The 25742-nt window shown below is 49.0% G+C and overlaps 9 protein-coding genes and 1 non-coding gene across 10 annotated transcripts; 4 read left to right on the top strand and 6 right to left on the bottom strand.

The window, feature by feature from the left end:
• Positions 1 to 86: 86 nt before the first annotated feature.
• F5147DRAFT_649311 (uncharacterized protein) lies at positions 87 to 1434 on the bottom strand (the record flags this gene model as incomplete). The annotated part of the gene is made up of 5 exons (XM_041433332.1): positions 87 to 301; positions 358 to 516; positions 566 to 904; positions 1003 to 1062; positions 1146 to 1434. 5 exons carry the CDS (start codon positions 1432 to 1434, stop codon positions 87 to 89), a joined length of 1062 nt encoding a protein of 353 aa, XP_041297271.1.
• Positions 1435 to 1693: 259 nt separating this feature from the next.
• F5147DRAFT_769296 (uncharacterized protein) lies at positions 1694 to 3840 on the top strand (the record flags this gene model as incomplete). Its single annotated transcript, XM_041441035.1, has 10 exons — positions 1694 to 1835; positions 1883 to 1918; positions 1977 to 2060; positions 2110 to 2450; positions 2499 to 2546; positions 2598 to 2621; positions 2670 to 2786; positions 2835 to 2936; positions 2991 to 3123; positions 3173 to 3840. The coding sequence occupies 10 exons, from the start codon at positions 1694 to 1696 to the stop codon at positions 3838 to 3840; spliced, it is 1695 nt and encodes a 564-aa protein (XP_041297270.1).
• Positions 3841 to 8518: 4678 nt separating this feature from the next.
• On the bottom strand, positions 8519 to 11118 carry F5147DRAFT_675113 (Aldehyde/histidinol dehydrogenase). Its single transcript, XM_041435894.1, has 12 exons — positions 10913 to 11118; positions 10764 to 10851; positions 10601 to 10708; positions 10264 to 10542; positions 10126 to 10211; positions 9993 to 10078; positions 9571 to 9939; positions 9376 to 9517; positions 9238 to 9320; positions 9087 to 9187; positions 8953 to 9035; positions 8519 to 8901 (listed from the first exon to the last, which is right to left on the bottom strand). Exons 2-12 carry the CDS (start codon positions 10818 to 10820, stop codon positions 8652 to 8654), a joined length of 1644 nt encoding a protein of 547 aa, XP_041297269.1. The 5' UTR covers positions 10821 to 10851; positions 10913 to 11118; the 3' UTR covers positions 8519 to 8651.
• Positions 11119 to 11170: 52 nt separating this feature from the next.
• Positions 11171 to 12285, bottom strand: F5147DRAFT_675110 (uncharacterized protein). Its single transcript, XM_041435893.1, has one exon. It carries the CDS (start codon positions 12266 to 12268, stop codon positions 11441 to 11443), a length of 828 nt encoding a protein of 275 aa, XP_041297268.1. The 5' UTR covers positions 12269 to 12285; the 3' UTR covers positions 11171 to 11440.
• Positions 12286 to 14024, bottom strand: F5147DRAFT_675107 (cyclophilin-like domain-containing protein). Its single transcript, XM_041435892.1, has 5 exons — positions 13838 to 14024; positions 13400 to 13786; positions 12955 to 13343; positions 12847 to 12902; positions 12286 to 12798 (listed from the first exon to the last, which is right to left on the bottom strand). Exons 1-5 carry the CDS (start codon positions 13968 to 13970, stop codon positions 12462 to 12464), a joined length of 1302 nt encoding a protein of 433 aa, XP_041297267.1. The 5' UTR covers positions 13971 to 14024; the 3' UTR covers positions 12286 to 12461.
• Positions 14025 to 14056: 32 nt separating this feature from the next.
• Positions 14057 to 14473, top strand: F5147DRAFT_383627 (uncharacterized protein). The gene is made up of 2 exons (XM_041429513.1): positions 14057 to 14274; positions 14335 to 14473. The coding sequence occupies exons 1-2, from the start codon at positions 14145 to 14147 to the stop codon at positions 14433 to 14435; spliced, it is 231 nt and encodes a 76-aa protein (XP_041297266.1). The 5' UTR covers positions 14057 to 14144; the 3' UTR covers positions 14436 to 14473.
• On the top strand, positions 14067 to 14145 carry F5147DRAFT_t38. Its single transcript has one exon. It is a non-coding gene; the product is annotated as a tRNA-Arg (tRNA).
• A 5445-nt stretch (positions 14474 to 19918) lies between the features above and the next one.
• On the top strand, positions 19919 to 20953 carry F5147DRAFT_675101 (cytochrome b5-like heme/steroid binding domain-containing protein). Its single transcript, XM_041435891.1, is given in 8 exon segments — positions 19919 to 20081; positions 20135 to 20163; positions 20227 to 20263; positions 20321 to 20349; positions 20369 to 20419; positions 20472 to 20545; positions 20595 to 20761; positions 20823 to 20953. The coding sequence occupies 7 exon segments, from the start codon at positions 20003 to 20005 to the stop codon at positions 20659 to 20661; spliced, it is 366 nt and encodes a 121-aa protein (XP_041297265.1). The 5' UTR covers positions 19919 to 20002; the 3' UTR covers positions 20662 to 20761; positions 20823 to 20953.
• F5147DRAFT_675096 (uncharacterized protein) lies at positions 20954 to 21920 on the bottom strand. Its single transcript, XM_041435889.1, has 6 exons — positions 21673 to 21920; positions 21425 to 21615; positions 21349 to 21370; positions 21173 to 21277; positions 21087 to 21116; positions 20954 to 21036 (listed from the first exon to the last, which is right to left on the bottom strand). The coding sequence occupies exons 1-6, from the start codon at positions 21880 to 21882 to the stop codon at positions 20992 to 20994; spliced, it is 603 nt and encodes a 200-aa protein (XP_041297264.1). The 5' UTR covers positions 21883 to 21920; the 3' UTR covers positions 20954 to 20991.
• On the bottom strand, positions 21904 to 25590 carry F5147DRAFT_675094 (nucleoporin autopeptidase-domain-containing protein). Its single transcript, XM_041435888.1, has 8 exons — positions 25456 to 25590; positions 25302 to 25400; positions 25008 to 25247; positions 24800 to 24951; positions 24285 to 24738; positions 24104 to 24235; positions 23830 to 24051; positions 21904 to 23777 (listed from the first exon to the last, which is right to left on the bottom strand). Exons 1-8 carry the CDS (start codon positions 25562 to 25564, stop codon positions 22246 to 22248), a joined length of 2940 nt encoding a protein of 979 aa, XP_041297263.1. The 5' UTR covers positions 25565 to 25590; the 3' UTR covers positions 21904 to 22245.
• Positions 25591 to 25742: the final 152 nt, after the last annotated feature.

The raw sequence follows: 25742 nt of genomic DNA, 5'->3' as shown, positions 1-25742 counted from the left end.
TTGTATGTGTGGAACATCGTCGGTCCAGGTGCTCGGTTTTGGGTGCACTTGGTATATACATTGTCATTCCTGCTCGGTCTTCTACACTACTGGATTGGGGAATCTCCCTGGCCCATTTTCCTCATCGCTAGTAGTAATATATGCAGTGGATCATCAATTTGCCGGTGCATGTTCATCAGATGTTTGATTTTGGCAATGTCATTGCTGGCCGCGAGGAATTCATCGCGAGCATACCGATAATCTGAAATTAAATCCTGGTTGGCATCCAAGATATCCATGGATTGTGCTCCGGGGTCATCTGCTGTAGGGAGGTGGTCATTGTGATGACATTCGTGACCAGAAGAAATATGAACCTACCGATAACAGCGTCAATGCTGTCAAGCTTCACATTTGCTCGGCGCAGCAATTCCTCGCCGGCTTCGACCGTCTGATTTGGCAAGTCATCCCTCGGTCCTGGAGATGTGGCCGGCAAGGATGCGTCAAAACACAGATCATATAATACCGGTGTGTCGCCCGCTAAACGTCATTGTCAGTACGAGTGATTTCATCCAAAATTCGGACGAACCTAAGTTGACCATGTTGATGGTTGGTGCAGCGACTAACCCACTGTCAACGTGACCATCTCCGCCAGATGTTGAATCTTCCCAGCACATGTCGAAATCGCCTGAATGATGGTTAGTGATGGTTGGTGGTAATGACCGACACTTGCCCCTGTATCCATCCACCGACGCAGACAGACTATTATTCCAACACATATCATATTGATCGGCCACCAGGGGCATGGTGACATCCAAGGTGTGAGTCTTCGTAGCTGCCAGCTCTTGGATTGGCGCCAAATTAATCTTCCGTGGACTTCCTTGGCTATCCCAACAAAGGTCATATGAACCTGCTGCTGGCGGTGTGGCTGCGTCCGCAACAATGATCGACCTCGGTGTCCCAACACACGTCAAACACTGATTATTCAGTCAGATGCCTGCAACATCCTCAAAGCACTGGAAGTACCTTGGCCTTCATATTGTGGTTCGGCCAATGATGTTGCAGTGGTTGTGTTCACCGTCCACACTAGATCAGCCTCAGTATTCCAGCACATGTCAAATACTTATATTTTTAACCATTAGAAATGGTCAATAGAGCAGGAAACACACCTTCACTGCCAAAATGTTTCTTGGGAAGTCCTTCAGGATGTGGCTGGCTGGATGGCATACTTGAGACGTTGGATTTCATGACTTGAGGCAGGCCAGATGTAGTTGTAATGTTAGGTCGAATGTGAATGTTGTGGTTACCCACAGGGATCCACACGTTTTGAGTGGCTGGAATCGGACACAACTTCGGTGGCACCCACTGTTCCCAAGTGACGAAAAAGTTCCAGTCGGCTTTGATACACTCGTCCTGTATCCTGTGAGCTTTGTCAGTGGCATTCTCGTGGGAATACATTGACAACTTTGGAGGGCTTGAACTGTAAGGTGAATAAACAATGCAGAAGTCTGACGCCCGCTACCACACTTCAGCCATTTCCGTGTCTCGGCCGATCCCGGCGGTATTACAATGTGGCGGTTTGCGTGGCATCAACTTCTGTCAAGTTCCTTCAACATCCACACAGAGTCGTTTGTAGGTCGATACTCATCACATCCTTTTCTCCTTTTGTTGCATCGGTACCTGTGCCATCGTCGCCCTTATATTTCAATTCTCTACCATGCCATCACAACAAGAATCCGACCATGCTTTGGCGCTCGCCGATATATCGGTGCGCGATTTGGTCAGCCTAATCGGACGTGGGGAAGCAGATGGCCGGACAGTCGTTGATCAGGCTCATGAGATTGCGAGGCAGGTGGTGTGTGTTTTGCTTTACTATAGTTATTATGTACCTGCTCACCATGAACAGTCTTGAGCCCTCCAACAGCACGGCAGGTTGTCCTCGGTCATCTCGCCATTTCTTCTTTCTGCAGCCGCCGAGGTCCGTGCGACCATCAATTAAGGTCTCGTTCCTCAATGGAATCGTGTTCGGGTTGATGATCCGCGTATGGAGTCCCATCCCTTCTTCCCAAAGACTGTTGGATATGGTGAGTCGGCCCTGTTTGGATTCACATTGGTAACTTAATATTCTTATAGTACAACCAGCACCAGCACCAGCACCGGCACCAGCACCAGCACCAGAACCAGCACCGGCACCAGCACTCTCCCCAGTCCTACCCCCAGCTCCCAAATGGATGTCAGTTTCGCCGATCAATGCACTCCCTTGTGCCGGTCGTGCTCACAATCTGACCGTGACTGGCACCATGACCGACAAGGGCAAATGGTCTGACCGCGGCACTCGTAGATCCCGTGACGACAGCCCAAATGCCGAGCCAGGCAGAAAGAAACAAAAGGTGTTGAAGTGTTTGTCGAAGGCCATCATCTCCGACACCGAGGATGAGGACAGGCAGCCAACAGGGACCATTGTAGTGAAACAGGTATGTCTTCCTCTCATCATTTCCAACTGACTGCTTACATCACCTTAGCGGCCCAAGATCATCGAATCTTCAGGTGCAGCAGCGCCAAAATCAAAGGTAAGCATGGTGATAATCTCAGTGCTGATCTTATTGCTGACTCCTTTGCAGGGAATGACTAAAAATGTCAAGCAGGTGAGATTTACCGTGTCCTCTCTGTCCTCCCACCTCACCAATCTTCAGCCAGAAGCTGAAGCCAACATCGGCCAAGTCCAGCCAAAGGGCAAAGGCAAGGAGAAGGCTGTGAATATCGCCGAGCCTGTGAGAGGTCATGGGCTACTGAAGGCCGATGCTGAGGAGGTGAGTTGGGAAAGTCCATGCCAGTTGCAGAGTACTAACTATTTTTAGTACGCTCCACCTTGCAAGAGATGTATAGGGGAGCCTTGTTTTGTTGTGGTCGGCAGGAAGGGCCAAGCCATCAAGTCCTGCGCCAAGTGCCACTTCATGAAGGTGCGGTGCAACTGACCGGTGTCGGTCGATACCTGGCGTCCCTCAACCACGCAGGCACCAAAGTCACACCCTCGGTCAAAGGCCACACTGGTGTCCAAGTTGAAGGCTAAATCCCGGACCACTAGAGTGACCTCTCGTGCACATCCACCAACTCCTATCGTGGAATCTGAGGATACTGCGGATACCGGTAAGTGATTTTGTGCTTTGCAATAACATGCTTTAACCCTGGTCTTTAGAAGTGTCTGCTACCAGTCAAGATGATGTCGAGATGGACCATGATACTGACACCGAGCGGGACACCGACATTGCTGCCGATATGTCGGATGAGCCCGCTGATCAAATCATGGTTGACCAGCCCAGAGCCATAGCTTCTGCAGCCGACTTCCCTGCCGACCATTGGCTGGAGGCCACTGATGACATGCCCATTCCGATTCCCCCACTAACTCCTCCGGCCGATCCCCTTTCCCTTCCTTCAACACCCATCATCCTCGAATGTGTGCTCACCTTGACCACTCAGGTGACTGACATGCAAATGGCTGACAATAATGCCCTCGCCAGGGTAAATGCGATGGAACAGGAGTTCGACACCCACATTTCCTTGATGCGTGCCGAGCTGTCCTCCGTGCAGCTTGATGTCGGTGCTACCGTGACATTGGTGAATGGACTTGTCTGCCTGGTTGAGAAACTTCGGCAGGAGCGGGTCATTGCCAATCCATCATTCCCGCCACCAATGCTCAGCCATGGCAACGAGTCCTCCGCCACCACATTTGGTATGAGGTACATGAACAGCGTGTTCGGCCCTTCGGCTGCTCCCACCTCTCTTTCTGCTGGAGTCGGTCAAACCTCAGCCTCCCACCCTCCTGGTCATCCCGACACGCAGGGTGACACTTTCACATCCGAATAAGTGTGCCGGTGGATTATATAGTTGTTCCATAGATCATATGTCGGTCGGCTCATCATTCCTGTAAATCACTTGGTTCTGTACTCATTGTTTTGGCATTGATTTGATTGTAAATTGACTCCGGTGACATTGAAATGTTGGCACTGTTTGATCTTGATCGGGTTTGCAGTTGGCGCGGCACAGTATACTTTGGTTTGTTCAGATGTAACTCGGTCATACTTGTGACTGACCGGCCTGTCGGCAGAATTCATCTTGGTCGTTTTATTGAGTTGGTTTGACCTATTGATTCTGCATGTGACCGATCCCATGTTCCATATGATTTGCATATCATATCAGCAAAACCAGTGCATATGTCTCGGCCAATTGTTTTTTCGACCAATTAAGTACACTTGGTGGCCCTTGTTACGCTGCAAGGCGGCTGTTTACTCCAGTTCCTGGCATATCATTATACATTATGTTTGACCTAGCATATTCTGACTGGTTGTCATGGCAAGTATATGATGACCGATGGTCTATGAACAACTTATTGACCGATCAATCCATTAGTAATATTTGACCGAGGTGGTCCTGGCAGGTGTATTGTGGAAGCTGGTATGTAAACACGGACCAATTGACCGACCTGTGTCCATGATCCTTCTGTATACTTAGAATCTCGGCCCATCTGTATATATCAGCACCACCGCCCACTCAGCCCGCTTGTTCATATCAGACACATACTTCATACACTACCTACCAAAAGTCAATAGAAAAGTCTACACTTATCTACTATACTACATACCATGGGCCCACTGTTTGTATTAGATAAACACTTGACATCGGCCCACCTGTATTTAACATGGCAATACATTGATGGGCCCACATGGGATGGCCTGTGTAGAACAGGGATATTTCAACCTCGGCTGTACATATTATACGAGGGTAAAGTGACTGCAGTATGTGGTCCAGCTGTGGGATGCAGCAACGGGGCTGCCATTGAGTGAGCCCTTCCGAGGGCACACTGGATGGATTTTGTCAGTCTTGTTCTCGCCCGATGGCACTCGCATCGTGTCTAGTTCTTGGGATTCCACTGTCCAGCTGTGGGATGCAACAACAGGGCTGCCATTGGGTGAGCCCTTCCGAGGGCACGCTGAATCGGTTTCGTCAGTCTCGTTCTCGCCCGATGGCACTTGCATCGTGTCTGGTTCTTCGGATTCCACTGTCCAGCTGTGGGATGCAACAACGGGGCTGCCATTGGGTGAGCCCTTCCGAGGGCACACTTCTTCGGTAAACTCAGTCTCGTTCTCACCCGATGGCACTCGCATTGTGTCTGGTTCAAGGGATTCCACTGTCAGGCTGTGGGATGTAGCAACGGGGCTGCCATTGGGTAAGCCCTTCCGAGGGCACACTACTGAGGTTTCATCAATCTCATTCTCGCCCGATGGCACTTGCATCGTGTCTGGTTCACAAGATTCCACTGTCTGGCTGTGGGATGCAGCAACGGGGCTGCCATTGGGTGAGCCCTTCCGAGGGCACACTTTTTGGGTTGAGTCAGTCTCGTTCTCGCCCGATGGCACTCGCATCGTGTCTGGTTCTTGGGATTTCACTGTCCAGCTGTGGGATGCAGTCACAGAGCAGCAATTCCAGGAGCATCCTGAGATCGATTCCTCTACATTCTCTTTGGATAGATGTTCCACCATACCTTGCAAACAGGAGACTAGCATGTCAATCCATACTCGCAACAATCCCACCATTTGCTTCGCATCAAGGTTGAAACATGTACTGCAAAACCCTGCTGAGTTACTTGAAGGCCTCTCTCCTCTTAGTTCAACCCCTGTCATGCCAAGAGATGGATGGATGAAAGGAGCCAGGCTATACTGTTAAAATTAAGCATAATACTCACTGACTAGAAACGGTATGGTTTTGTAAGTTTGTTTGTAAACTATCAATCCCCTACAATTAAGCTTAACGGCTTCTGATTCCTTTGGTGATTCTCAGGCTTCCAAGAATAGCACTACCACCGGAAAAATCACCAAATTAGGATATTCCAATAATCTCACTATTCCCACATACCTCCCTAGCTCTACTGCTGCACCAGAGCTTTCCCCTTGCTCACTCATGTATATAAGTAGTAAAATGACATGTACATACATAAAATGATACAATATACCGCTTTTTTCATTGTCTGAGAGCTTGTACAGCAGTCTACAGTGCTGACTACAATATGTGCATCCCAGGACTAAAACATATTCGCATTTTTGCCCCTTTAGCAGGGAAGAAATTCTGGCTGTATATATCATATATTAGAGTGTTAATGAATATATTACACCGCTTGTTTGAGCCTCTGTAGTGTCCTACATCAGTAGATATGTTAAATTCATGAATACCTCTCAAAAAACATAAACCAGTTCGCATTTTTTAGTGTTTAGGTATATAGACTGGTGAATATTATTTATAACATCTCTTTACTAGTATATACATTATATCAAGAGTATAGGCCAGTAGGATCAGTCCCTAGAGTGATATGTATTGTCATCTTCCTGGTGGTTCACTCCCTGAGAAACTTTTCCTGCAGCTCCGGCCCTCTAGGATGGTAGGTAGTCTGTTACTATGAACATATGGAATATATTTATCACATAGGTATACCAGAACAATACCAGGATCCTTGTCTACAATCCAAAGTCACTTCCTGCCTACAATGTACCATATTTTCGCATTTTTGAGGTTTTTCACTACATTCTCACTACATAGACTATACCAGCTGTTCATATATCACTTATAGTACATATATGAAGCCCTCCCAAGGCCAGGATCAGGTAGAAATATGTCAGAGTAATGATATCAATGATATAGGGGCAAACCCCACAATCATGCAAATGTTATATTTCAACCCTGTCTAGGGCGAAGATTTCATTAAAAATGTATAGAATACATTGTAAACTACTTATATATACTATACTAATATATGTTGTGAAGGTAAAGGTGATGTGGAAGTGTTGTGGTCTCAATTTGTTGCATTATTATGGTCAGACCACCCTTGCATAGACTGTTGGTGCATAGTACTTTTTCGATGTTTGGACTTTTTGACTTTTCCACGACCTATTTCTTATCTATTGGATTCCCCTGCTGTCAATTGTTCATGGATCCTTCTGGTATTCGAGGACTGTATTATTTGGTATATATAGTGTACTCCAAGACAGTCTGATTATAATATTTTACTATATTCATGTCTGGGAATTCTTATCAATGAGAATAGGAGATATGTGCTTGATATCATTACTATGACATATTTCTACCTGATCCTGGCCTTGGGAGGGCTTCATATATGTACTATAAGTGATATATGAACAGCTGGTATAGTCTATGTAGTGAGAATGTAGTGAAAAACCTCAAAAATGCGAAAATATGGTACATTGTAGGCAGGAAGTGACTTTGGATTGTAGACAAGGATCCTGGTATTGTTCTGGTATACCTATGTGATAAATATATTCCATATGTTCATAGTAACAGACTACCTACCATCCTAGAGGGCCGGAGCTGCAGGAAAAGTTTCTCAGGGAGTGAACCACCAGGAAGATGACAATACATATCACTCTAGGGACTGATCCTACTGGCCTATACTCTTGATATAATGTATATACTAGTAAAGAGATGTTATAAATAATATTCACCAGTCTATATACCTAAACACTAAAAAATGCGAACTGGTTTATGTTTTTTGAGAGGTATTCATGAATTTAACATATCTACTGATGTAGGACACTACAGAGGCTCAAACAAGCGGTGTAATATATTCATTAACACTCTAATATATGATATATACAGCCAGAATTTCTTCCCTGCTAAAGGGGCAAAAATGCGAATATGTTTTAGTCCTGGGATGCACATATTGTAGTCAGCACTGTAGACTGCTGTACAAGCTCTCAGACAATGAAAAAAGCGGTATATTGTATCATTTTATGTATGTACATGTCATTTTACTACTTATATACATGAGTGAGCAAGGGGAAAGCTCTGGTGCAGCAGTAGAGCTAGGGAGGTATGTGGGAATAGTGAGATTATTGGAATATCCTAATTTGGTGATTTTTCCGGTGGTAGTGCTATTCTTGGAAGCCTGAGAAAAACATTTCCAGTAGCATCGAGATCACAAGAGAGATCCCGATCTTTAGAACCAGTGAGGCATCGTGCCTGTTAAGCTTCGTGAAGCTTCATGTTGGTGGCTCCGAGACAAACTTACAAAATGTACTGTGTATAGTTAGACACGGTTAAGTATCACCCTGCCATGGACAGGTGAAGGAGCCTATGGTCGGCTGCTTTTCTGGGTACCGCCCGCTTCCCGAGAACAACCATTTTATTCTCCTCCCACTGCATTAACGATACCCGGTGGGCTAGAGATTGATTTGAGCCGCATGGTTCATGGGCAAGACTGGTCGAATTGCCGAGATGGGTGAGTTCTTAGCCTTGACTGTCCCTCGTGGTTGCTAAATCAATATTTCCAGCGCTACTTGCAAATGATCCAGTTGTAATCATACCGAATGTACGGTTTTGTCCCATGTCGATCCTATATCTGCTATCGAGCTTGAATTTGAAGGTGTTCGCTATCGTCATGGTCGCAGAGTGGATGCTTCAGCAACAGCATAGCGCAACGTTCTAAAATCTAGTGTGCGCCACAATTACCGTAGAGTAACATGGGGCGGTGAGGTTTGCTGCTCAAGTGCTCTTCAGAATACTTTCAAATTCGCCCTCCATACACGTTTCTCGTCGAATAGAAGTAACAACATGATTCTTTGATTGATACAATGTCGATGACTACCGTTGTTTTCATGACTCTCATTATCTTAAATCAAGTTCGACGGATATTGGAAGTCCTCCAGGCCCACGAAGTTCTCCTTTATGCTTCTCGCCGAAACGAACCGGTAGAAGATGCTGATACTCCCAGCTTTGTCGTTGGTCCCGCTCGCTCGTCCTCCTCCAAAGGGTTGCTGACCAACGACCGCCCCGGTGCATTTCTCGTTGTAATAGACGTTACCGGCAGCGTTCCGTAGCTTGTTTGTGGCAGTCAGAAGGGCCTTGCGGTCTGCGGAAAAGCTGGAAAAGAAGTTGTCAGTCGACGCATATCGCTGAGACCTTGCGACTTACATGGAGCCGGTCAGCGCATAAGGCGAGGTGTTGTCGATGAGTTCCAGAGTCTGCTCATACTTCGCGTCGTCGTACACATAAACCTGGAAAGTTGTTAGTACATCTGGCCGCATTTGCGAACGAAAAACCATTACAGTGATGACAGGACCAAAGATTTCTTCTTTCATCGTGACTGATTCGGGATCTTTGGTTAGAATGACGGTGGGCTGTATGAAGTAGCCCTTGGAGTCATCGCCTGTAGGATCATGTGAAAAGGTTGCAGGTGAGTCGTAGTATCCGCCTTACCAGTGCCTCCGATAAGAACCTCCCCTCCCGCATCCTTGGCTTTCTGGATGAATCCAATTATTTTGTCATAAGCCGGACGACCTCTGCGACATTATTCAATGATCAATGCGGAGCCAGATGCATAAAAATGGAACGCACATCACGGGTCCCATAAAGTTGCCGAAGTCTGATGGCGACCCGATTTTGATCTTGGCAACCTCAGACAGGAGCAGATCTTTGAATCCAGATGACCAAAGCGAAGAGGAAACATATAGCCGTGACAACGCAGAGCATTTTTGACCTGCCCACACGCCTGTCAATCTTACGCGCCACTCATACACACAGTATGCGCACCTTGATACTCGAACCCGCCTCGAATGGTCTGCAAAACTGCATTTCGGATCTCTGCCGACTTGTGGATCACATGGAAGTTCTTTCCTCCTGTCTCACCGACGATTCTCGGATACCCTTTGTACTTGTCCAGGTTTGCGGCGATGTCTTTCCATAGCTTCTTGAATATGAACGTGCTGCCTGTGAAGTGGAGCGCTGCGAAGTTGGGGTGCGATATCGCCTGTGCGACGACTTCTGGAGGTGGCCCGGGAACGAACTGGATAACACCGGCTGGAACACCAGCCTCAGCGAGGATCTGGTAGATCAAGTAGTTGGAATACGTGGCCGCTGGCGAAGGTTTCCAAACGACTGTGTTACCGACGATTGCGGGAACTAAGATGACTCGTTCAGAACGTAATAATCACGATAAGAATAGTCGCTCGTACCACCCGGAAGGTTACCACCAATCGCCGTGAAGTTGAATGGCGAAACTGCGAGAACGAATCCTTCCAGCGCACGATACTCGACGCGGCTATTCAATCATCAGAAGTAGCCTGATAGAAGGGGCACCGCACTTACTTCCATGATCCTGCTGCGTTCTTAGGAGGCTGTTGTGCGTAGAGTTCCTCAACATATTTGACGCCGAAGCGGAAGAAGTCGGAAAGCTGCGAAAATTCCATCAATCACCTGCCATCAAGATACTTCCATCTTACACACCTCTGCGGCAGCATCGATCTCGGCCTGCCACGCGTTCTTGCCTTGACCAAGCATAGTAGCTGCTACCAATTTGTAACGGTACTTGCCGCTAACAAGCTCTGCAGCACGCAGGAAGATGGCGGCGCGATCGTTCCAAGGCATGGCCTCCCACTCAGCTTTGGCGGCAAGAGCACCATCGATCGCGCTGGCTACAGTCGCTTCATCTGCCTCGTGGTATACGCAGAGATGACGGGCGTGATCTGAGGGTATGGGCTGCTTGGCAAGTTTACCGGTTTTGATCTAAGATCCGAGGAAATCTAAGTCATCTACGAATTGGCCAGTGACACGCTGTACAGACCGGTAAGCCATTGACGATACAGGGAACCTCGAATGGAAGTTCCTGTTGCATCTGAGCAAGTGCAGCTTCGAGACCCTTGCGCTCTACTGTCCCTGCAGCATAGGTTCGCTGCCGACATGATCCAGTATAAGAAGGAGTGACTCGTGGAGTTCCATGGACTCACCATAGGTTCATTTTCGATTGCAGGTACCTTGAATGTAGCGAGCTGTGGTGTAGACATTTTGGAGACAAAGTCGTTGAGATAGGTAGATCTGGAAGAGTCGCCACAGGACTTTAATTTTAGGCCAAGCAGATGTGTCCGAGTCACGCTACCTGTCAGCGGACCCTAGTTACTTATCCCCTCGGGTATCTCTGAATAATGTCTCACTCGTATTTCTACTTGATCCCTGATATCCATACGTTCCTTCGAGGACTCCTCCTACGGTCCTCCCCCTAGTGGACTCCAGTAGCTGCGAACAAGATGATTACGGCAATTTCCCCAGGTGCCGTGCTACTAGTGCGCTCCTGGCCAAGCCTCCTTACATACTCGCTTAAGCAGTGCTTGAACTTGACATGTCGACACGTCAGTCAGGCACTTGATCAACTTCATATCATATCCGTAATGACCGCAATTTTGGTCACTACGTGAGTAGCCTATCAGTATAACTATGCATACAATCATGGTTAGATCTAAAGAGTATCTCGTTTCATAATACAATGACAATAGGTGATGCGCAGTAAAGTACTCGGAATATTAACGTAGAATGGCGCATGTAAAGAACGTCCCCGAGAAGTCCTAGGTTATATGACAATGATAACGTTGTGAATCGTGATAGTCATGATGGTCGTGAAGAGGAATGATCATATAGTAGCAGGAAGCTCGTCGATCTGTCGCTTGAGATCTGACAAGAATTCATGTGAGTCTAGGATGCTACTCGCGCATCGCGCACATCCTGATGCCTCGGCAGCCCGTGCAAAGAATGGCATGCTGAAGATAACATCTGTGGTTGGCCGTATTTCCAAGTCTACTTTTGCCATTCTTTCAAACTCCTTCCACCACTTTGGCGGTACAAACGCCCCATAATATGGCCCTGAGCACTGCAAGCACTTCACGTCTTCTGGAATCTTCAGGAGCGCTTGGGCTTCCTTTGAACGTTTCTTGTGCAAGACGAGGAGGCGATGGTAAGAGTGTGCTGTGATGAACCGGAAGTCATCCGACAATGGACAGTCAAGGATGTTGACCGAGAGCGTGTGTTGTGACGCAACCTGAGCTTCATGCTCGAATTCGTAACGGCTCGCAATTGCAAACACTCGCACTGGATCATCTCTCAGATACGCGGGGGTGATAAGTTGCTTGCGAAGAGAGGAGATGACACCGAGGAAGTCGTATTTGACTGCGACTCCGAGAATATTGCTGAGCTCGTCAAGGGATGAAGTGGTAGGATGAGGTACGGGGTAGACGAAACGCAGAAGCGTGTGCACGGTTGAGCTAGGCTCCGACACGGGGATTACAGGACGACGTTCTTCGTTTGTTGGATCGTCAGGAGGCTGTGGTAATGCAAACATGTGTTCAAAGAATGGAGAAGCGGCTGCTAGTATGCAACGGTGGACGCAGAATTTGACATCGTCGCTCGACAGCAGGAGCATATCAGAGCCGGGAGCGTAGAAGTCATTGTGTGAGTGTGTCATGAGGGAGATGTCAAAGGAGAAACAGAGAGTTACAGTTCTCATTGCGCAAATGTCTTATAATCTAGCCCTGTGGCACAGCAATGGTGGAAATTACAATTCAGACTGGTGGGCTGCCTCATCGGGCCATCATTTTGGTACACAGAGCACAATGAGTAAAAACATACAGGCACGGTGTTCAGTTTCAGATCCGCTACTAGTGGCGTGGCCTGTGATCCCGAGAATATCTATCTCTGCTGCGGCGCCTTTCTCCAGATCTGTTGCGTGGCACAGGAGAGCCGGAGCGTCGGCATCGATCCCGAGGGCCTTCCCTATCTTGATCATGTCTACTCCTGCGTGATGAAGTTCTTTTGTCATCTGGAACTTCAAACACCATTCCATAACCATTTCTGCCATCGCTTCTTCCAGCTGCCCGGTATCGTCGAGTTTCTTCCAAGTCTTCACGACCGCCAAACCCGCCCCTTTCTTTGCTATGCAGTCCCACTTTGGGGTTATTGGACCAGGTAGTATTGAGCCGTGCCACAGACTGCGAGCTGCGTAGATGAGTCAGACAATTATCAATGAAGTGGTTTCGCACGTACAAATCTACCCAAATACGTCGATCATCTACTAATACATTTTGCATCTTAAAATAGGCCTGACAAGTCCTTGAGTCTCGTCTCACTATGCAAAGACTGTATGCCACGAACCTGTTCTGCGTCGTCTCGCTTATCAAATTCTATGAAAGCGTACTGCAATGAGTCGCCCGTTTTCTTGTCCCTAATGACTTGGCAACTCATAATGGTGCCGAATCTCGAAAAGATGAGTTCCAAGTCTTCGTCTCGTGTGACTGGGTTGAGTTTGCACACGAAAAGGACGTTTTCTGGAGGCCGGACGTTGGCAAAAGGCAGATCGCCAACCATTTCAAGCGTTAGGGCAGAGGCTGCTGCGGCTTTCTCGCGGCGTATACGCTCCTCTTCCTCATCCGGAAGAGTGGCAAGGGGGTCTTCATCTTCCGCAATTCTAGTAGAATTATCTGGGGGTCGAGTAGGAGATGACGGAGGTTGGACTAGGCTGGGTGGGTCAGGGAATGGGTCATCTACGGATGTCCATTAGCACATGAAAACATCAGGGTCCAACTAGGGACTAACGCACCAAGAATGACGACGTGTCTGATCCGCACATCCTTGAATGGTCTCCCATCTTGATCCGTGAAGACGTCATTCAGCTTATCCAGCGTTTCCAACCCTTCTACGACGTGGCCAAAAACTGCATGCTTCCCGTCGAGATAGTCTATGTTGTCTGCAAGCGTGATGAAGAATTGGCTGCCGCAACCACCTTTCTCGTCGTTCACAGAGGGTGCTACGGCCATGGACACTGTGCCTTTATGGGTGTGCTTCAACTTTGGTACGAATTCTGGGGCAAAATACCGGGCGGCTGTTGCATCCTTCTCCCCTTGCGAGGCAACATAGGACCATATTGATTCTCCACCTGTTCCCGTGGCAGTGGGATCACCAGCCTGAGCTAGGAAATCTTTGGATACTGGAAACTGTTATTTAAGGCAAAGGTACCAATGAAGGGAGAATTACGCACCGTTGAAGAATGCATTCAAATTATAGTAGTAGACCTTACAAAGTTTTAAAAAGTTCTCGCATGTTTTTGGGCACTGCTCCACCTCAAGGTCGATGACGAGGTCGCCTAGAGAGGTTTCGAACAAGACGGACATAGGGAAGGACCGGTAGTTGAATTATTGTACTGACGATTATGGGCAATCTTATCCCGTCTTCAGGGTATAGTACATGTGCATTCGCGTTGTTTCAACGGCCGCCTGGCGAAATGGCATCGCGTCTGACTACGATTACGTGATCAGGAGATTGCAGGTTCGACCCCTGCGGTGGTCATGTGTTTTACGGATCGGTTTTTTTTTTACCCCGTGTTGGCATCAGATGTTCTTGTTTTGTACTGGATTCTGAATTCTGATGGGTGTCTGCTGTCACTCAGTTTGACAGTTAGTATGCATCATTTTCATAGTAAGTCTTCATTTTATCTCCTTTCTTGAGATAGACTAATATTGCATCATCTGCATATAGATTGGCGATTATTCGTTGCACATGGCCAGGTGTGTCATATCCTCTTAGTTTTGTTGAATGTCACTGTGGCGTGCACGCTAAAGGTTCTACCGCTAGGTTGAATAGGATAATCACGGTGAGTCGCCTTGGCAGACTTCCTGGTTATTTTTTCGCCACTTTATAATCTCCAACTGTAGCCTATTGGTTTAACCACCATGAAATCAATCGGTTTGCCAGGTGGCAAGTGCCTCGTGTATTGGAAGCAAGTACTGCACACGCTTGACCGTCGCAGATCATGACTCTGCATCTAGATCTAGCACTAGTCAACTGCAATTTGATTTTCCTTCGCCAATTCATGTTGAAATACGACCGACTCCATATTGATTGCATCGAACATCAACGATCCCCAGCCTACTAGTAGGCTAGGTCCGGCCGCCCTCCCTGGATGCGTTTGTTCCGTTCCTCTCTTCGTTCAATACCACGGGATTTCTGCGAGACATAACGGCTAGGTGGTTTATATCGGGCTTCCTTATCTGTCAAGCTCCAAGTGGCTACATGCATTGCTGCTGAGGTCTTGCATTATGTCTCGTGCTGAACTTCACCATGAGCATGGCTAGGACCTCGATGGGACACTTTTGTCGCCCTCGTCATTGTGATCTTCGAATGCTGCACTGATCATTGGACCGCCCCTTCTCATCGACATGTATACCCGTGTTCACTGCATCTCATACGAGCATAGAGACTGAGTGCAAAGACCAACGATACTTGGGTCATTAGAGTGGCTACGGAAGATACGGTGTTAGTTGAAGTGGGTATTGAAGTAGAGGTATCAGGCTGCTAGATGCCTGAATGCCCCGAACACCTGAATCGTGATGGTACAAAAAACAAACGATGACATGCGATGAGGTAAGCAATACTTGTATGTACGCCTATAAAGTACCAGGAAGACGCAATACAGAAAGAGGTATGTGCTGTACAAGGTCACGTATGCAGGAGTGTAGATAAAAACATGCGAATGCATCATTGCTGTTGGTTTTGGCCTCCCGGTTGACCCCCGAAAGCGAACGTGCTGTTTCCAGTTCCAGTTCCAGTTCCAGCCCCACTGCCGAAACCAAACGCACTGGGCGTAGATACTGACGGTTTCCCAAACACCGATTGCTGTTGCGTTGGCCCATTTGAAGTACCCGCCGAAGGTTGACCGAACACAGAAGATCCGAACGCAAACACGGGCGTCGATGATGTAGGCGCAGTAGAAGTATTGATACTGGACGAAGAAGGCGCTGCGGTCTCTTCCTTCTTCCCAAATGAAAAGGCAGAAGAAGTGGGATTGCTTGGTGGAGCAAATGGTGACGGCTTCACGCTATCTGTAGGCTTATCTGACCCATTGCCAAACGTGAAAGTGACCGGTTGGGCACTGCCAGATACAGCAAGAGATCCAGCAGGAGTTGTAGAGAATGCATTGCTCGATGTGGCATTGCCAAATACACTCTTGGGAGTCAATGTAGACGTGCTTGCGTCACCGCTGGGCTGTGGAGCACTGGACTTCTCAAAGATATTGCTCGAGATGCCATTTGCATTTTCACCAAAGCTAGAACCACCAAAGACTGCAGGTGTAGAAGCGCCAGCCTTGCTTCCATCTTCCTTGGTAGCATTTGCGGCGCCAAAGATTGATAATGGCGCGTCCGTCTTCTTCGCATCACCACCCAAAGACGGAGTTATGGCAAAGGCTGATGCCCCTGACGGTGCTCCAAAGCTCGGCGTTGGCTTGGGTGCCGATGAAGCACCTGTAAAGCTAAACGCTGAACCACCGGAGAGCGGACTAAACGAAAATTTGGGCGTCTCAGTCTCTGCTCTTTTGGGCTTGGGCGCTTCCGAGGTCTCAGCAGGTTTTAATGTAGCAGTGGCATTGCTACCAGAACCAAATACTGATGCTGACGAGGGCTGACCGAACGAGATCTTTTGTTGTGAACTTGCCCCCAAGGGACTGGATTGGGGAGCAGCCGCCGAGAATGCGAATAAAGGGCTAGTCTGTTTTGCAGCATCGGTAGCAGTGATGGTAGGGGGAGATGCAGCAGCAGGCTTGGGAATCGTGCTCGCAGGCTTCTTGCCAAAGTCAAACTTCAGTGGAGCAGGTGCGGATGGGGCAGAAGCTGGGGCAGCGTTGCTTGAAGGGGCCCCAAATATCGATGTGGGGTTAGCTTGTGCTGATGTAGATGCTGGCATCGAGGAAGGTAGTACACTGGGTTTTGCGAAAGGGAATGGTGCCGGTTTGCCGGTTTCTGTGCTTGATGCTGCTGGTGCAAAAAAGGGATTGGTGGATGTGGAAGCGGGTGCAACGAACAGTGGCTGTGCAGGCGTGGGACCAAAAGAAAATGTAGGAACTGCGGTTGCTGCAGGCGCAGGAGTCGATGGTGCAGCTGACTTGGCGAAGAAGTCGGGTATAGAGGGTGCGGATGATGTGGTAGGTACAGTGGTGGTTATGGTACTGGTGGTACTAGTAGGTTGTGTCGTAGGCGGGCCAAATGAAGACGGCGGCACTGCGGAGGTTATCTGTGGAGTAGACGAGGTAGGGAATAGGCTAGGTTTATTGGCAACTGGAGCTGAGGCTGCAGGAGTAACGCTTGCTGGTGTGGAAGACGCAGTAGGAGCAGTGGGCTTTGAGGTATCCGTGCTCGTTGAGGTATTACCAAATGAAAATAATGACGGTGTCGCCTTTGTCTCAGTGCTGCCAGACGTGGATGCAGTAGGGGGTGGCGGGGTGAATGTGATGATGGGCACAGCCGGAGCTTTAGGGCCTAGCTCAGGTGCCGTGGCGCTGGTCGGAAGCTCAAAGGCCTTTGATTGTGGGATCTCTCCTTTCTTCTGCTCCAGCATCCGTGCACGCATCCTCGCCATTGCCTCAGCCTCAAGATCCTGCTTCTCCCATTTTGAGAATGCACGGAACCCGGGACGAGATGGACCCTCCGCCACACCAGGAATTAATGGTGGAGTATGAACATTTGAAGAGGCAACACGTCGACCAGTTGTAGCCTGAGGTAAAGGCTGCTTAAATGGATTTACCCGGACTGAGCCATTGTTTGACGACTGGCGGGAGGCACGACTAGAAACAGGGCTGTTCCTCATCGAATCCCAGAGCAGGTCCTTACCCGTCTTCGTTGGTGATACAGGAGCTTCACCGGGGGTGCTAGGCTCAATCGAGGCTCTAGGCGTCTCTTGCCACACAAGTTCCTGCCGCTCCTCAGAGTCTTTGTATTGTTCATCTGTCAGCCAGGCTTCCACGTAAATCTCCATATTAGCCTGCCGATCTGGGTGCTGAGAATCCCTGGGCTGTGTTTCGGTTAGCTCCACAAGCACATTAACAAAGGGACCGTAACTTACCATTGAATACTTGCTTCGAGCCTTTTTCACCAATGTGAGACGAAGCCGTTCGCCTTCATTCCCGACCTTGTATTGAACACCATTTGATTCCCACACCTCGCCAATCTTTCTACCTTTGCAGAGGGGATCCTGCGAGCCGTCTAGAGCATCGCTGGCTGCCACCGAAGAAGATTTCTTGGCCCCTTTCTTCTTCTTGGAGGTGCGTTCGCTGTGCCTATGAGAACCTCCAGTACTGCCCTCGCTTGCTGGGGATTCAGAATCACGATCTCGCTTCCTGCCGCGAGAAGAACCATCTGGTTTTCTTGGACGAACCGTGCGACGCTTGCGATGACGGTGAGACCTGTCATCTTGATCATCCAGTACCCCCTCTTCATCATCACCGCCAAAAGTCGAGCCAGCCTCAGCACGATCACGCTTCTTCCCACGAGGAATTGGGTGCAATTCAGCAACATCGTCCTCGACATCTTCCATTTCCTCGTCTTCAGGTGTCTGAGCTCGCGACATATTCCGAGGGCGCTTGTCACGACCATCGGTGCGCATATAATCGACTTCTTCATCCGAGTCAAAAGTCCGTTTTGATCCCCGTTGAGCGGGCTCTAGCTCATCCTCTTCCTCGAGGAGTTCAAGTTCCTCATCATCGTCAATGAGGTCATCACTATCAACACGAGACTTCTTTGATATTGCAGGTTCATGATTGCCCTCATGATCATAAGCTCGTTTCTTGCCTTCCGCCGCCACGTTCGGGTCGAAAACAAGATCCTTTCTGCTAGCGCGACGATAAGAACGTTTCACAGGCGTTAGGGACTCGCGCGAGAGAGGAAGGAGGCCATCCCGAAGGCGGGGATTATATCGGTACGCAAAGTCAAATCCGTTGGGTTTGTGATCAAAACCAGATATGGTACGCCTTGTGGCAGGGAGTTGATTAACATGTGGCTTCGTAACTGTATAACGATCAGATCGAGACAACAAAACACGAAAAAGTTCCACACACCAGATTCGGCCGCCCTTCGCCTCAATCCATGCGCGTCTGCCAACGGAACTTGATTATTTATCACCGGAGGCTCTTCCGTGACGTTATTGGCCTGTAGTCTGTCCTGAGCCTCGCGTTCAGCGCGCGCCCGGGTGGCCGCAGCATATGCTACAGCAAAGGGACGACAGTCCGAGTCTGGGATTCCATGTTTGCGACGCATCGCTCTGATTGTCATAGGTGTCATAAGCAAAGGCTAAAGAAATCTAAGAAGAATGACGCACTTTCTGTAGCCCAATTCCTGGTTTTTTTTCCATATGTCCCAGGCGCGTACTGAGATGAGCGATACCAATAGACCAAGTGCTAGGATGAGACTAGCCCTGAATAGAATCGAGTACTGGGACCATTGTCCCAGGATACCAGCATCTGGTATCTGCAAAATGGGGCCGCCGAGAATGTCAGCATGCTCATCGTCGTAAGCCATGGTACGACGCCTTGCGGGAGAAGTTGAAGGAGTGGTCAAGAAAGGTGTCCCACACTCCTCGGCACGGCCCGAGTGCGGAGTGAATCGGAGATCAAAAATTTGATTTTCTGTTAAATTTTTCTGGAGTGATGAGGGATAGCGAGTCTTAGAGTGCTCAGCCACACTGCAGTTTTCATCGACACGTACTTTCGCTGCCAACGCCGGAACTTCTCGACATCCTCATTCGTATTTTATTAGCAGACGGTTCCGACCAGGGTTTACGCCAAATCATACGGACATCGCTGAAGTGACTTGGTGTAGACTTAGATCGAATACTCTTTCATGTGCAACCTCCACTCGCCAATGCCTAGGGACATGGCTCACAGTGCTTTCGTCCCTATACTGATGATGTGGAAGATTTAGCTATTAGAGCGTGCTCAGTTCCACGCTTGAATGTCCAGCTGTTTGTGCAGTAACTACTGTGGTCATTCGAGTACTAAACCGATGCGGATATACATTCTACACTTGTAATACTTCTGTAATCCATTTTTTCCACGACGTGTCGTGTAATTACGTCCACGTTATCATGGTATCTGTCCGTGATGCGCATAATGTTATTTTCTTGGCAAAAACTCGTTACAATGTCGATATTTCAAAACAAAAATCCCGATCGGTGGAGAATTGGCAGCTAAGACAACTCGGGTTAGAGAAAACGTTTGGCAGCCAATCGTGAGATTCTGGTTTGTGTGAGAAGATAGGTTTTCCCGACTCCCACGTTAGTCGAGTGGGCTTTTTATGCCATTGAAACACTTACTTCCTGTTTGCTTCATAGTCATTTCTGTCATCGCTGTCTTTCTCATTTGCAACCAACAGGACTTGCAATGGCCAAGGTCGTCACGTACGAAGAGCTCAAGGCACACTCTACTAAGGACAATCTTTATGTTCTTATCCATGGAGAAGGTTAGTACAAGGAAACTTGTCAAATTGTGTCTACGTGGTGACGTGTTGAGCAGTGTACGATGTTACTAAATTCATCGACGAGGTATGCAACCGCCAGGATGGATACCGAGCTATCATTCTCTGACGATGGTACTTCATTTTATAGCACCCGGGAGGTGACGACGTGATCTTGGCTGAAGCTGGTATGTGTTCTGTGAAATCGGGTGGCTAATCCCAGGCTAAAAATGTGTCGTCTGCAGGCAAAGATGCAACCCAAGCTTTCGAAGATGTTGGCCACTCTGACTGAGGCTCGTGACCTCCTCCCTCCCCTCCTCGTCGGAAGTTTTGAGAAGGACGGCGTAAGATGTCCACAGCAATTCCCATTCAAAATACACTAACCCGGTTTATCAGGCTCTGAAAATCGGCGATACCAAGGCTCCTGGCTCTGGCGCTTCGGTCTCTGACGCCGTTGAGCAGGGTTCAAAGTAAGTTTCCTTGCACGTTCGTTCGCTTCACAACTAACCTCTTCTGCAGCCTGATGTACTTTATCCCATTGACCCTACTGGGAGCATACTTTGCATGGCGCTTTTATGGAGCATGAAGGCATGGGTCGACTTTCTGTCCCCCTGACACATCTTGGCGTACATCCATCATGTTTATATCCTCATGATATTCTTGTTCGTTACCCATGAACCTGCCTTGTCTGTCGCTATATCTATCACGGTTCCTTGGGATATAATAGAGCTTCATTTTTTCTTGCAGGTTCAGCCTGAATCAACTTCCGATAAGCAAGGATCTGTATTGGAAATGAAACGATTGATGGACTGCGCTGATGAGTCAGGCGTTTTGTATAGGTAAACGGAATGCGTATTAATACAACACGAAAAGATAAACACTTCAGGATGCAGGTAAACCATGGGCAGGGCAAGTACTAAGCATTTTGTGCACGTTCCTTCTCAAGGCGTTGTTTGTCCAGCTAGAACTGAAGTCAACACAACATGTAAACTGAAGGGTGTAAATTCATACCAGGTAAACCCAAGTATGATCCGGAGAGTGCTAATGAACCCATTAAAAGATTTGCCAAACACGGGGAAAGAAGCAAAGAAGCACACCTTCCTCATATTGGCCGCCTGTGCGCGCTGGGAGTGTGTCAGAGCAGCAGCTGCGATGATGACACCGATAGTAAGCCCCTGAGCCCAAAGACGCACTTGAACGACCTGATGCCAACGATATAACATGTTTCAGCACAAAAACAAGCAGTGACCAAAGCGACAAAGGTTCATCATACCTTGTTTGGCATAGATATCAAGCTGTCATCTCAGTGGTCAGCCCGGCTCAAACCACACTGCAAAAGGAAAACGCACGGGTCACGCATGACTTTCCTCCCGACAAGACCCATAGTGAGGGCCCAGCTGCCAACGATAACGCTGAGCTGGTGCTTCGCTGTCCACTCCGCTAATTTGTCCTTCGGGCTCAACGAAGCCCACCTCCTCTGCTCCTCCTCACGCTCCTTCTCCCGCTCCGTCTTTCCAATACCCGTCCTATACCAGTCCAGGTTAGACGATGCCTCAACAAAACGCCCGACATACCAATGCTGACGATGAAAGTCCAGCCCACGGTGCTCCGCCCTAATGGAAATCAAGGGCACAATGGTGATGACGGCACCCAGCGTCTTCAACGTAGTAGGCAAGGCACGAAAAGCGGGCCATCTGCGATTCAGCAGGTACCATGTTGGTGCTACGATTGCCGAGCCTGAGAGTGCGCCCTCTATGGCACCGCGCGCGACGGCCGCGTTTTGCCCCTCAAGCTTGTTTTCAGGCATCTGTCAAACGCGGTCAGCATGATTTCGGGTATTGTACGACCTGTGCTTGCATTCAACGTGTGCATGATAGGTCAATGATGGCAGTCGGCAACTTGGTTGGAAAGCTGGTAATTTCAAGGTGTCGCATTCCAACTTGTCAGGCGCAAGGTGATATCATCATTGTCCGCTTCTGGTGTTTGTTAACCTATTATTCAAATATTCAAAGCTATCTACTTGCGTACAAAGTATTCCTAACTGCACCTAAACTAAGAACAGCACTTTTGGCATAGACAACCCTTACAAATATATGGAGAGGAATACTACTGCACCGCACAGGTATGCCGACAGAGAACCAACACCTCACATGTAAAACGAGAACCATGCTCAGAAATGATCCACGGTGAATGTCCATTTTCCCTCCCGAATGTCAAAGCCCTCAAAGTGGGTCTCCTTGATCGTCTTCAACCGCTTCAGGTGCTTAACTGCACCAGGATCTTTCTCATTCTTGATGGGCTCGCGAGTTGCTTTATCCGTCGCCCAGCATCTGACAAGAATAATGCGTGCGCGAACATTGAGCCCTGAGCCCGGTGCAGGTTTGTCTGCATCATCAGTATCCGGGTAAACGCTGCATTCTTTATCATCAAACTTGACAATCTCGCCCAGGAGAGCGCCAAGTCTTGGAAGATTAGTGAGGTCGACTGGCTCCAGGAATTGGATCTCGCCATAGCCGACACGCCCAACGATGAGGTCCTTGAATGCTACTAGGTCCTCGTAACCAAGGTTGACGAGGGTCGGGAGGTCGGGCTTCACCCAGTAGCTACCATGCTGCAATGCTGCTGGTGCTGGAGGCTCTTTTTCAGGTGAGGTCGGTTGGGAGCCCAACACATTGGTGGTGCTCTGTGCAGAAAAGCGACCAGGAACTTTGCGAGTGATAGGTGTCGGAGTCTCCACTTGAGGAGTAGCAGGTGTTGCACTGACGGCGGCTTCTTTCTCTCTTGCAACTTCCTTTTCGCGTGCAGCCTGGCCAAGGGCAGGGCTGAACGTTACTCTGCTGGGACTAGCGCGCGAACCAGATTGACTGAAGAGGTCTGCAGGCTCAACTTTCTTGTCCAGTATCAATTTCTTCACGCTCTGACGTCCCCCACTTCCTAGGGATGGTGTGGAGCTTCGCCCCAACAATCCATCAGGACCCTTCCCATCGAGGCGACTAAGTGCCAACGCATTGGATTTCCCATTCGTCAATGATGTAGCGAAGGGACTCGTGCTGGACCCGAGCGCAGTCCCTGACGTTGATGTTGCAAAGCCTCGCAGCTTCGAATTAGCGGGGGTATAGCCGAGCTGGAGATATGGAACAGGCGAACGTGTAGGAACATCGACGAAAAAGCCGGGTTTCTTTTTGGGTTGTTGGTCAAGGTCTACAGCACGCGGGCCAGGAGGGAGCATCGAGAAGATTGGTAGATTCTGAGAAAGAGGTTCAGCAATGGAGGCGAACAGAGTTCCCTGTGGTCCAGGAACAGTAGCAGAGGAGTTTAGACTAGACAGTGATTGTCCATTTCCAAATAAGGAGCCACCCGTTGATGTTGAGATGCCAAGGCCAGGTGCAATGGGTTTGGGGCCAAATAAAGACGTGCCCAACGCGTTCGTGCCAGCTGCTGATTGCTGGTTCGTTATTTGACCCGCAGGCTGCCCGAAAAGATTCGTTTGGGGTTGTGAGCCTATTGTTCCCGTCGTGCCCGTCTGACCAAACGTATTTCCAAATAAACCCCCGCCAGTGGCTGGTTTGGTCCCAAAAAGCCCACCCTGTTGAGTGGGCTGTTGGGCCTGCTGTTGATTTTGTGGGGCATTCCCAAATAAACCTCCACCGGTCGAACTTCCAAATGAGCCACCTGGAGGTTGAGCTGGGGTGGAACCAAATACTGTTCGTGAAAAAGATCACTAAGATGAACTGCTGGAGGAAAAAAAACCTACACCCAGTCTGTTGAGGTTGCTGTTGCTGCTGTTGGGTCTGGCCAAACAGGCCACCGCCCGTATTCCCGAATATACTACCCGCTTGCGGTTGCTGAGGTTGCTGCTGAGGTTGCTGCTGCTGCTGCTGCTGCTGATTGCCAAACGTGCTAAAGCCGGTAGACGTTGTGCCACTCTGAACAGGCGGACCGAAAATCGACGGCTTGGCAGCAGTCGTGTTCGAACCTTACAGCGACAAAGTTAGTATTGTTCATAGAACATGAACGTTGTAATGTACCAAAACCACCGAATGTGCTCCCAGTTGCAGGTTGCTGCTGCTGTTGGGGTTGACCAAAAATGCCTGTGGTACCTGCAGTAGGCTGGCTGGCTGGCTGTCCAAAGGTTCCTGTAGAACCGAACGCGCCGCCTACTGTGTAGAATGTTAGAAGGTACGAGATCGGTAGCGGCAAGAATCCTACTTGTTGACCCGAAGGTACCACCCCCGAAGCCAGTGGTGGGCTTGTTCTGCTGCCCAAATGTACCACCCGAACCAAAGATACTGGTCCCAGTTGTGGCTGGCTGCTGTGGCTGCCCGAAGGAACCAAAGGTTGAAGGTTGTTGCTGTTGTTGTTGCTGTTGGGGTGGACCAAAGGCTGACCCAAATACTCCCGTTCCAGTACCTGTCGCCGGTTGCGCGGGCTGGGGTTGTGCGAAAGCTCCAAAGCCGGTACCAGGATTGCCTGCTGTTGTTCCCGTGCTTCCGAACGCTGTCCCCGCGCCGGTGCCACCGCCGAATATGGATGTGGTGGCAGGCTGCGCAGGGGCACCTCCGAATAAATTCGTTGGTTGGGTAGTTGTTGTGCCACTAAAGGACGGCTGACCGAATGCCCCTGCAGTCTTCCGTCCCTGTTGATAATCTTGATAACGAAGCTCCTAAGTGAGATTTCAAGACTGTTAAGCGAGGGATTAATATCTGGAGGTGGCGATCACTCGCCTCAAGCGACGTCCCTCGATAAGCGGGCATAGCCGTTATTGTTTGATATTGCAGGGTAATAGATGCTGACGTTGGATCCTTTTCACCGAAGGAGTTGTAGGGGGGATTCGATGTGCCTGTTGTGACAGGCGCAGTGGTGTCATTGCCAGTGGCTGAAGACAATCGTCAGCTCCTTTGAATAATTTCGTAAAAAGAAAAGAGCACTTACTTGGAGAGGTACCACCAAAGCCAGTGGTGGCTCTATTCTGTCCAAAAGCACCAAACGCACCCCCAGTGTTGGGATTGGATCCGAAACCCGTGGGCCCCGTCCCAGCTGTTGAGCCAAAAGTGCTACTGCCACTTCCGAAAGCTGAGGTGCCTCCCCCTCCAAATAAGCCCGTGGCAGGCTTCGGAGCTCCGAATGCTGAGGTGCCCGCAGCTGGTTGTGGAGGATTCTGGCCAAATGCGCCTGCATCGAATGTGATTTAGTCATGAGGGATACAATAAACGTGACAGGACACACCAAATGCTGAAGTTCCCGTGCTTGGGTTCGCCAAGTTGCCAAACATTGGATTGGCTTGTGGCTGCTGGGGCTGACCAAAAGCACCTGTTGATCCAAAGCCTGTTCGGCGATTAACAGGTGCGTAAAACGCTGTACAGGCAAATGACTCGCTTACCTGTTCCGGGCCCGAAGCCGCTAGGTTGACCAAAACCAGAACTCTGCGGTTGGCTCTGATTCTGTTGAGGATTTGCCCAGGAAGATTGCACTGTGTTACTTCCGAACATATCTGAAGAAAGAGCCTGCAGTCGTTTGTCACTGATGCTGTCGACATCGGGAGTAGGATGCGGAGTTTATAATATCGAAGGTCCGATGTGCACATATTTGGAATTTATTTCTCACAGTAACTAACCTTATTCAGCCAAAAATTTGGCAAGAGCAGGGGAAAAGCCAGGGGGAATTCTA

This window comes from Suillus discolor (assembly GCF_016758755.1).
Source record: "Suillus discolor strain FC423 chromosome Unknown F5147scaffold_7, whole genome shotgun sequence".
Taxonomy (NCBI): Eukaryota; Fungi; Basidiomycota; class Agaricomycetes; order Boletales; family Suillaceae; genus Suillus; species Suillus discolor.
The sequence above is the reverse complement of the archived record's forward strand: the minus strand, read 5'-3'. Positions and strand labels throughout refer to the sequence as shown.